Below are 11923 nucleotides of genomic sequence, written 5' to 3'. Positions count from 1 at the left end.
GCCACACTGCCGACATTTTACTCCGCCTGTCACGGCACGCTGTTTGATTGCGTTATCAAAACACGCCGCTATTATTCAGCCTTGCTTTTAACTTATTCCACCGAATACCGAATGTGTGGTTTTTTGCAATATTCGGCCGAATATATTCGGTTACCGAATATTCGGTGCATCCCTAAAAAAAATGTATCTAATTAATTACTTGCTCCGTTATTAATCAATTGATTCTTTTGCTGGCAAAGTATTGAAATAATTTCAATTCAAATTAATTTTGGCAGATGTGTTATAAAGCTGCTGGATTTTGGACACAATTGTCCCCCTGTCCTCTTCCACTGAAACTGGTCTGCAGTCCATTTTGCAAGGGCGTTAGTTAGTCACAGGTAGACTTACTCAGTTTGTGTCTGAACGCCTGGTCAAGTGTGGCATGACGAGGCTGAGTGCTAATGCTAGCATCAGAGGCTGAGCAGCGTCGTATCGTCTGCCTCCATCATGTGTCAAAACCACTGTGGCCTTCAATGACACACCGGGTCAAAGGGCACCACAGAACGTGATTAATCTGCGTTAATTTTTTTTAACGTTTTTCTTTTTTTCTGTGATTAATAAAGAAAAATTAACGTGTTATTTTGGCAGCCCTACTGGGAGTTAAAGGTACACACAAATATTTAAAATGAGAGAATTTAACATGACAGAGACAACAGGCTAGAGAGAGGGGAGATAAATGAGAAAGCAAAGAACCTGAAACTTTATTTGCTTTTTTTCATTGCCGTAACTTGTTCAATAATGTGATAATATTGCCAATGAATTCACAGGTTTTACTGTCAGTACTAGAGATTATAAAGTGATCAGTGGTTGCTATTGCACAAGTCCAACTTTATGCATTTAATCTCATCATTTATTATTCTATTTTTGGTGATACATATGTTGGAACAGAGTAAAAGTGTTGCATTAATCATTCTGTGCAACAGAAGAGGTCATGCAGTGGTCCAGGATTTGTCCAGAGTTGATTTCTACAACAGCAGCATTTGTACAAATAACACATAACATCACAGGATGGAGAAATCAAGTCCCGCAGGCGTGTGTCTTTTACTCCTAGTGTTGAATAATTGCACAAAAAGTCTCTCAAATCCTATGAAACGACAGCCAGGTTGAGATTTATGCTCTAAAAATTACACCACTTAGATGACAAAGGACTTTATGATTCTCATACATCATAACAGGCCTTCACAGTCCCTCATTGTTCGGCTGATGTGCCAGAACCTGCAGGCTTTCCCTCTGAAGAGCTTGTGGCGTGGGTGCTATCACTTTCACTTGGCCTTCACGTCTGGGAAAGAAATGACATGTTAATATATTCTGCCACACTGCAGCAGATTAGTCTGTGGAACAAATGTGAACAAAGGCTCAGCTGGAAAAACTTGTGAGAGAGCAGTGAAATTACATGGCACATTTAGGTGGAGTCGGATTAATAGTCTCAGCACTTGAGTGCGTTTTAATATGTATACCTGAAAAATGGAAAGAATTTATCCGCTGACGTAAACCGTAAATGTGTCGGGTCTTTTTTAAAAGCAGGGGCTTATTTCTAAGACTTGGCGAGCTGCTTTCATGTGAAACTTGAGTTGCAGAAGTTGATCTTATTTATTTGAGTTTGCTATTTCATCCCTGAGTCCATTAGATGGTCCCTCCGATAGCCACGGTTTTGAAGGACGCAGCAAACTTTGAGCTAAGAGCTAAAGTATGCCTCCAATTGGAGCCCCATTTGTCTGCAGTTATTTTTACTCCTGGCACATTTGGATCTTCAGATTGCTCTGAGAGCCCTGTTGGCTTTGACGTTGGCCTTTTCAGAATATGAGCTCACATTTATGCTGCGGTGTCAGGGCCAGTCAGGTTGCAAAAATGAAGACAAAGTGGGGAGGTCACCAGAGAAAGAGACGATTGGGGGACGCTTGAGAGTGTGTCCCCCTGTCTCCTCCTGTTGTTCTACTCCTCTTCAGCCTTTCAAAAGGTAGAGAAAGTGTCAGGTTAGGACTGTAGGACATGCTCATGGAAAAATCTCTGAGAGCTGCACATTTGTATCTTGACATCCATTGAGAGTAGAAGAACTTAAGGCTGAAAAGACAAAGGGGGAGACACTTTATCCAGTCCCCAGTGAAAGCTTTTGTACAGAGAGAAAATGCTAAAGGTTAAATTACCTCAAGACCGAGAGCGAATCTCTGCTGTAATTTCTCTCTTCAGTTCCAGGGTCTGTGGAATAAAAGACCCCTCTCTTTTATAGCTTGATAAAATATTACCCAGGTATTATCTCAGGTAGCATGGACTCGTCTTTGTGTTTTAAATCAAATGAGCTCATCGCCTCAATCCAAACTTCCATGTGATCTACAGGAACTGAGCTTTCCCAGCTGAGTTAAAACACAGATAAAACTATACGAACCAATCTTATTTAAGCACTGATATAAATAAAGAGTAGTCTGTGTGCATTAGCCGTTAAGTGCACTCAGCAGGTAGTTCCTCAGAGTTAGGAGAGAGAATATTGGACTTGTATATAGCCAGTTGTTTGCTGACATACTTCCTTCTAAATTACTTTAAAGGTGACAAATGTAAGGCTTGGTATCAGCACTAAATACTTGTCAGGTATTGACTGAAATAACTCAGTACCAAGTAGTATCGGAACTTCTCCAGTCAAATGATATCTGCATTTGATCCTTCTTGTACCCAGATTTAGAAGAAAAACACTACTTGTATGTAACGTTCTTCAATTTAATGCGACAAGTAATGACCCTCTAACGCAGCAGCTACAGCCCATATGGTGAAGTTGAGCTCTGTGTATTTGATGTAGTTCAGCGTGCTGAGATGCCACCAGAATGTTTGGTAGTCTAGTATACATGCTCGTTGCATCTGGTGGCATTTTACAAAACTGAATGCTGCCATTCACAAGATCAGGTAGAAACAAAAGCTATCAAATGAAGCACTCTGCGTTGGTTTAATTTATACTTTTATACTTAAATTATACTTTCTTAAGTTTAAAATGACCTGAAAATAAGAATTGTTGTGTTTTCGATACCTTAGAATGAGCTGTTTATATCCACACAGAGAGGGGCTTTGTTCCTGGAGATCACCATGTTGCACCGCCATGTTTCTACAGTAGCCCAGAACAGACAAACCAAACACTGGCTGTAAATAGGGCCATTTGCGTTTTTTGTGTCCACGTCAGCCACCATAGCTTGAAGCCCCTCTGCGGGGAGACTGTCACAAAAACATTTATTTATTTATATTTATGTGACAATGCTTTATTCAGTGTTCCTACTGGTTTAAATCACTGAGTTTGTTTGTTCTGGAGAGGAGGAGTCCTCTGTGGATAAATTGGCTCCTGGTAAAAACCTCCTGAGTGTCTGGATCTTATCAGAAAAACAAAGTGAGCACACATTAGAAGATTTTAGGCTCGTGGCTCGTCTCCGACATGCTAAACAGTATTGCAGAAACAATGATTTATAATGTAAAACTGTTTTTTTTTTTAGTGTTTTTATCGCCATTAATTGCCTAGTCCATTTGTTTTGGAGAGGAAGAGACCTTTGCAGATAATGTGACTCCCGGTAAAAACTTCCTGAACAATGAGCACTGAAGGAATTCTAACAGGGAGAACTTTTAGCAATCCTCACCACTAGATGCCACTAAATCCCCTAAATCTTACACACTTAACCTTTAATGGTACTGGTGTTTTTTAAACGATTCCCAGCCTTACATATATCAGTGTTTGTTTTAACTTGTAAATGGAATAATGTACCCAGTAAGAACAAAAGTAGACATTATTGTGCACAACCTTTACATCTGGAGCTGGGACTCCAGGATTAACCTGCACATCCAGATTGGCCCTAACCTGAAATTAATTCTGATTAGTTCATTTAGCCTCTTGTTTTTATCTTGGCTCACAACAAGATTGAGAACAAACGCAGTCCATAAAAGCATCAAATTTGCATGTGTAGCATTTCCTTCCAATGAAATATACTGGAACCACATGTTCTTACCTTCTAATGAGTCTTGGAACAGTTGCGTGAAAAAGAAAAACGAGGGGAAATAAAGTACTGGAACAAACATTGTCACATCTCTGCTGTTGGAAAGGCGCAGCGAAGTAAAAGAGCCTTTTATGAGTTACTGGTTTAATGATAAAATTAGTTAATGTATGTTTGGAAATTTTTTTGGTCATCCAACACAAATAAAATCCTGTAACACTGTTGTTAAAGCGTTTAGATTGAAAGTGGAACAGTTTCCGAATGAAACAAACAAGAAGCTGTTCACCACCATCACCAGGCTCTATGACAACGTTTTGCCATTTCTCACATACGCAGGAACAACCATTTATGAAGCATCCACATTTATACAAGAAAACACATCACATGTTGAAGAACAGCGTGGAAAAATGTCTTATGACCTGATGAAACCAAATTCAGAGAGATAAGAGTGTTACAGGGCCAACAGTCCATCAGCCAAAGAAAACAGCATCTTCTGAAGTGTCTGCTGAAATATGTGGTGACGGAGCATCACGTTATGAGCCTGCTTCTCTTCTGTCCAGACACCAGCTCTGATCAGGATACAGACGGTGTATGGAAGGCCTCAGATATATTCGCTGAAATATGTGCAGAAAGTTCAAGCTGTAGAAGCATTTCATCTCTCAAGGAGACGACAATATGATGCACAGAACCAAATTATCTCAGGAATGTCTGAACAAAAGACGAGCCTTCTCGAACAAGTGGTAAATCAGAGAGTACACAACAGGCCGTGTTGTTCAGTCTGGACTCCTCTGAAAATAAAATGGGCCTCATTCACAGTGTGTATGCACAAATCTGGGATTCAAGAATATTTCCTTACTTGAATTTGTTCATACTCTGCGTCATTAAAAAAGCTTTTATAGACAATGATATTTAAAACGAAATCTAATGAAATTTATGTGACAGACTGTCCAACCAAATAAAGTAAAATTTAAAATATTCCCAAGTATGTGTACGACTTCAACATCTTTCTTAAACAGACCATCCCTACATGATGTCAGCGAGTTCATATATGTAACAGGGCATCCAGTTGGTTGCAGCCGCTGGTTCAGCTCCAGCACTGCAGTGGAACATGGTGTACCACAGCTCCACTGAGTGTGATGGAAATATATTGTTGTCAACAATTGTCCACAGCCGCTCCTCTCTGTTGTGTCCCCTCTGCAGTGCAGTGAGTCAGACTTTGAGTTTGGCACCGAGTGTCTTCATCTGGCTCTGCAGTACTGTGGCACCAATGCCAAGCTCATCCAGGGGCCGCCAACACTGTGGAAGGTGAGCTCGCCAGGGGCCTGGTTTGGGTTCTGGGATTGTGGATTTGGTGACATTTTGGCGAGCGCAGCTGTGTGCCCGCTGCTGATTTATCATATGGGCACAAACAAAGCTCATGAATTGGAAGTGAGGGGTGCTGGCAGAGGAGGAAGTACTAATATATTGAATGTGACATCCAGGATTAGCATGCAGAAATTAGTTTAAATGTAAATGTTCTGTATTTACCCCAATATCAGATCATATAACGCTCTGCCTTGAACAGTAAGTTCACCCAAATTACAAAAGGACATATTTTTGTAAGTCAGACTTTGTGATATCTTACCATGAAGATAGTTTTGATTTTATGTGCAGAGGTTTTGAGATTTTGGTCTCCACCCTAATATAATGGACAAAATTTTGTTTGTGGTGCTGGAACCATTGAAGGACATTTAAATAACATCTGAAGAACAACTTGTCTTCAAAAAACAAAGCCTCAGCTCTCTGGATAACTTTGAGTGGTGGTTCAAAGCTCTTTGCTTGTGATTAATACGAAGCCATGATCCCAGGCTGCAGATTGTGTGTCTGTGAGTTGTGAGCAGCTCAGATGAAAAATTACTGTTCCCTTCTTAGAGCCTTTTTTGAACAGATAGTTCCAGGATCTGTGGAGCCACAGGAGCTTAACGTCCCCCCGAGTTTGCTGCTCCTGAGGAAGCGTGAAAATTAGCCAAATTAGTCTGATTTGTCTGCAGGACACTGTAACCTGTGACAGTCTGTTATGACACCACAACTATCACACATTCACATATATGGAGTTTTTTCACGTAAGTTTACATTACCAAAGGTTTATGACAAAATCACTTGACGACACTTTCTCCCGTGTGGACGCCACAGTTTATTCCACTACTACCTCTTTTTGGAGCCACCGCAGAGTCTGTAATAATTTCACTTTCAGCCATGCTTGTTGTTGCCGTGGGTAACAGTATGACATCAATATATCAACAGGTCGAAATATCAAGAATATCACGATATGAATTTTTCACATGATATTAAAAGTTATACCAATATTATCGTGAACAAGATGATATGGCACACTCCTAGTCAGACTGAGCCACTGAGGTCTCTGCTCCAGGTGGACTTTAGGTGATAGCTTTTTTTTTTTCAGGCGAGTGATTGGCCGACATCTTCTTCTGCTTTTCGTGGCTTTAGGGTCACAGTTATGTTGCTGCCTGTTAGTGTGCTCCTTAAAGGCTTCAAATGTGTTTTGCGTTTTGATTTGGAATGAGATTTTTTGTGACAGCGCTTTTGTGGACTTTTTGAGACCAAAGACGGGGAAAAAAACAATTTTCAAAAATATTGTGTACGTGTGGACCAGGCTTTAGACCCGTACAGAAACTGAAGTAAGGTTTCTGGGTTTCTGAAATGGCTCCTGGTCACCTGGAAAGGTTTCTGCAGTGGGGTCGTGCTATTAGAAGCCTTTCATTTAAAATTTTTAGAAGTTTGAGAGGCAAAACTTGACAGTATATCACAAGAAAAAGCAAATATTAGAGAAAAGTTCAAAACATAAATGTGATTTTTTTGTAGCAGACTTTATTACTTTTTTCATATTAATCATCTTGTGACATTGTAGGAACCACTGATTGATCTAGAGTAACTTTTTTAATGCATATAGGAGCCCAAATAGTATTTTTTTCCAGAGGCAGATATCTCAAAAACTTGGCACATAAAATCAAAACCACTATCTCTGCCAGGCACCTCTATGAATAGATGATTATTTTTGTCTAATTTGGGTGAACTGGTCCTTTAAACCTATGTTATTTTGAACTCCAGGTAACTTACAAACGGGATCTGGCTGCTGCAGAGTCCATTATCAAAGGTGAGTGACCTTCTTTATGCATTTACCATTGAATCACTTCCTGTATGTTCTGTTTGGACTTTTTCTTCTTTTCATGTTATTTACACACATGATGAATCCATGAAGACGTGTATACATAAAAGGCTGAGGGGCTTCTCAGATAGATTAAATGGTCAGAAATGAGCAGAGTATTTGTGTCTCTTTGTTGAATATAATGAACCATTATTGTCCCTCGCTGCACTGAGGGGGATAAATTCTTTGTAGCATTGTTCAGCTTCGGTTGAAACAGGCCGGCTGTAAGCAGTCGGTGAACACTATGGAAAGCAAGTCAGAACAAGGGAGACTATCACAATCAGAGACATTAAAATAAACACAGCCCCATATTTCACCCCGCCAGCACCTGGACCAACAGTTACCTGTTTGATGATGACATAAGGTGCATGGTGATTATTCCCACAGCCTCTGATGTGAATGAATTCATTGTGTGTGTGTGTGTGTTTTTTTTAGAGACGACGTGAAAGAGAGTTCTCACATCTGTCAGTATGACAAACTGTCGAGTGTTTCAGTCGGTGTGTGTTTGTGTTTCTGTGTGCCCATACATACTTGATTACGCACCACTGTGTGTGTATGTGGGAATTTGTGTGTGTAAAATGTATGTGCAGGCCCACACGTGGCTGTGTGTGTTTGTGTGAACACTTACAAACTGATGGCTTTTTAAGTGAGGCAGTCGTTCCAGAGGTTCTCGGCTTTTTGCAGCAGTGGCTGAGATGAGTGGATGTTGTTGTACAGAACAGTAGGCCATCTTAGTTTAATGTTAAATGGATGGAAAATGTATATTCTGTTTCTGACCAGGATGTAAGGCTGGGCAATATATAGATACATCTATCCATGTGAGACTAGATATTGTCTCAGAATTTTGATTTCGTAATATTGTAGGTGTTATTTCCTGGATTTAAAGGCTGCATCACAGTAAATTGATGTAAATTTGCAATATTTTTAACTGTCATTTTCTTTCAGACACTCTGTCGCGGTCAGCGTGTGTCATCACAGGTGAATCTGCACAAGCTGTGACGCTGGCCGGTGCTCTCCAGAAGGCCGTTGGAGCTCTCGACACGGTAAGAGCGACAGTCACAGCTGGTGAAGATGTCGGTTATGTTGCTGACAGCATTACTGAAAATACCCTAGAGTTTGGCATTTTTGTTTTCCTCCGTCTCTCCGTCCCTGTACCACCAATCCCCCACAAATTCAATGTGAGCTCCACTTGGGTGGCCCCGGTGGTGAGACTTGCCATCTGTGCTCAGACCTCTAATGTAGCCTGTCTGGGAGATCCACTCTCTGCAACTTTCCTCCTCCTCATTTTCACCCTCCATCCCCGACCTCCACCTCTCACTCCCCGGCATGCAGGAGAGCAGATGGCAGTCATATTTGCTGTACCGTGGGAGTTTGCTTGATTAATTGTGTGTTTAGTGATGAGTTCTTACCTCCTCCTCCTCCTCCTACCACCTCTGCTCACTCAGACCTGACAAGCTCCCAGTTTCCACCACAGTTCATATCCCTCCCTTTCACTCTCAATCTTTTTTTGGGCACGTCAAATTCCCATGTTGCAAACATCCTCCATTTAATTTATAAAATTGTTCCTAGCAGACAATGGAAAACAGTATCCATATGCAAAACAGTAAGGAGTGACAGTCTGAGATATTCAATCAGACGGCACAGACCGCATAGAGGTTCCACATGTGAAATTTTCTCCTTTACCTCAACAACTGTTGGATTTCCCTTTAGCAAGCCACGTAACCACTAACTCAGGAAACCGTCCTTCCTTCTTCAAAGAGAAAGAAGAAGAATGGATGTCATGAGAATGAGCTTTGTTGGGGCCTGTGCCATAAGGCAGTTTAGTGCGCATGACAGTAGGAGATTGTGGACAACGTGCGTAGAACGTGAAGTTTGTGTTGATTTGGATCTCGATATGTTTTTGACCACGTTATGCAGTGTTGAAGTATAATAACAGGTAATACATAAGAAGATGTAGAAATAGGACATTGAGTCGGTAGTGGACTGTATGAGATGTAATTTTGGAAGGACTTGGCCTGTCGTTTTGTTTCTCTTTTTTTAGATTCTCAATAAACCTTGTTAAACTTTGCCTCATGAGAGTACAGTGGATCTCCACAAAAGGAACAGAAACACAAGTGGCCTAGGAACTGTGGTTATGTTGAAACGGCCACTACAGTCTTTGTTGTGATAGTTTTATACAGCTTGGGATAGACGGTAGCTAAAGGAGCAGCAGTGATAACACCAGCACCTGTCTAAAAAGTTTCGAGATTTCCAACTAGAAGCACCAGGAGTGGTCACAGAAAAGAAGCTGGGGTGGTGTTAAAAAAGAGGCAGGGTGCTGCGTTTTATCTCTTGGCAGCCTCATGCAGCCACATACGCTCTCTACTTATTGGGAAAAATTTAAAAAGTAGACACAGGCCCTTAGCCAGTATGCTAGTTTAGCAAAGCCCATGACAATGTGGCTCCAAGTTTTGGGTCAAGTCAGTTTTATTTCTATTTCCCAATATCACAAATCACAGATTTGCCTCAGCCAGCTTAGCGATCTTTACAGCACAGCACACCTTCGTCCCATGACCCTCGATTCAGATAAGAAACCCCCCAAAATTCCTTCAACAGTGATAAAATGGAGTGAACCTCGGGAAGAGCAGCAGAGGAGGAATCCCTCTCCCAGGACGGACAGACCTGCAGTAGTTGTAGTGTGTACAGAGTTGGTCCGTGAGAAAGAGTAGCTCTTGTGCAAAGCTGTGTTTATAACAGATAAATGATGATAACAAGTTATGATGGTTCAAAAGCTGTGTGTTTATAAGTTGCAAAATTTGTTTTGAGACAAACAAATGAACCCTACAGTGAAGGTGTACGGCCGCATGAGGGTGCATTGTGCCACCTGATATAATAATAGGAAGGAGCTCATTCAGCTCAGGGGGGTTGGACATGATGTTATGAATGCCTGTTCAGTTTCATTTCAATATAACAGCTCAGAATAAATACTGCCTCTCTTACCCCTTTTTCACCAGTGTGGAATGGGCTCTGTTCTGGTTCCTGCAACTAATTTTAGACCGTTGGGAGCAGTTTGACCAGAAATGAATTGGTTCAGAACCCCAAAAGTTGGCTCGCAGCTGAACCCAAAAAATAATAGGTTTTCCTCGACCTGATGTTCGAACTGTGACGACATCAGTTGGCAAGTCATAATGTAGCTGGTTGGAAAGAGAGGATGAAGTCTTGCACGTCATACTCTTCTGTGTCTTCCTATCTATAGCAGTTGGGCCATGCTTGTGTTTTTCGGATAAAAACAAATGTCTGTGATAACAGCAAAAACCTGCAGGTTATCAGTGTGATCCGCCATCTTGCTATTACTGTTAACTTCTGTTGTTCATTGTGCAACGACCTCCTTTGAGGGCACATACTTTATTACAGTATTTCCAATCAGAACTGGTGAAAATGCAGGTGCGTCAATTGGTTCAGTCCAGTGGTTCCCAACTGGTCCAGCCACAGGGTCCAGATTTCGTCTTAGTCATTAGTTCAAGGTCCACACAGTTTGATATATTCAGTGTCATTCTTGCGTTTGACCATGTCGTCGAGCTACTTTGCTGTGTCTGTTAGGTAGCTGTACGTTAGACACGCACTCTACAGCTGGAAACAGCACTGTACTTAAAAATAAAGTGTCTTTTTTACAAACTTGACACGTTTGTGAGTCACTTGCAGTCCATTCAGAATGAACCTGTGACCAACCAGTTTGGAGCCGCTGGGTTAGACAGCACCAAGGTTCAAAGAATCCTGAAAGGAACCAGATCAAGCACCTGAGTGAGTTTGGTGATACTTGCAGCTTTCAATGTTCTTGTTTAGTTCAGGCCCCTGAGGCTAATTGTGATTTGTGATATTGGACTATATAGATAAAATAGAATTAATTAAATTGACAGGAATATTGAGCAGAAAGTCTGTTTTGAGAATCAAATACTTACCAAAGTCACAGCAAAGAAACGTGTTAAAAAGTATTAACGTGTTCTTAGAAACTCAAACCCCTCTTGCAGCATAATTCACCTCTTGTTTGTTCATCTGTTGTATTCATTATGTTGCCCACTTTGTCCGTAAAACAGCTAAATACACTGTCTCAGTGTTATGGTATCGTGTCTCCATAACTCAGAAGCTCTTCAAGAAGTTAAATATGTGGCGATTTATTGGGAAAGTGAGGATTGTTAGGATTCTGAATATACGGTCCAGTGTCAGAGAGGTGTGATAAAGCTGCAGCAGTGGTATGAGGAGCAGCTATAGACATTTTGATGCTTGTCTTTTTCAGGGGTGTAATTTTCACAAGGGTCAGGGGAGACATGTTCCCCGCACTTTTTAAAATCCTAGCCCCATCTTTACAGTTTGAGCATGTTTCTCTAAAATCTGTTTAAACAGTTTCCTTTTACTGCCCAGCTGCTAAAATTCAGGTGAGAGGTGAAATAGGTGATAAAAATATGTATATGCTGGAAGTTGTGCACGCAGCCTGAGAGGAAGATGAAGCACTGCCTCTTCATGTGCATGCTTTTTTTCATTTGTTTTTATTTAAAGTTAATATAGAAACATAATAGAGTCGACCATCAGTCAAAGATTACACAGTGCTTGTGGTGACAAATATGAAAAAGCAGATTAATCATTAAGTATTGATCAAGATTGATATAAATGTATATAAATGCAAGACATAGCATTCCCCTTTTTTCATTTTATGGTTACACCAAACCTTCGCCCCTAACTGAAA

At 40.9% G+C, this 11923-nt stretch overlaps 1 protein-coding gene across 1 annotated transcript in view; it reads left to right on the top strand.

Annotated features, from left to right (window-relative positions):
* The window catches only part of crppa (CDP-L-ribitol pyrophosphorylase A), a 68036-nt gene that overhangs the window by 11670 nt on the left and 44443 nt on the right, over nucleotides 1-11923 (top strand). The window contains exons 4-6 of the mRNA XM_050046922.1: nucleotides 5199-5303; nucleotides 7107-7152; nucleotides 8149-8246. Coding sequence (XP_049902879.1) covers nucleotides 5199-5303; nucleotides 7107-7152; nucleotides 8149-8246 — 249 coding nt within the window. The remainder of the gene's footprint in view (nucleotides 1-5198; nucleotides 5304-7106; nucleotides 7153-8148; nucleotides 8247-11923) is intronic.

Source organism: Epinephelus moara, chromosome 6, assembly GCF_006386435.1.
Source record: "Epinephelus moara isolate mb chromosome 6, YSFRI_EMoa_1.0, whole genome shotgun sequence".
NCBI classification, from domain to species: Eukaryota; Metazoa; Chordata; class Actinopteri; order Perciformes; family Serranidae; genus Epinephelus; species Epinephelus moara.
Note: the sequence above shows the minus strand (reverse complement) of the source record. Positions and strands in the feature narration are given on the sequence as shown.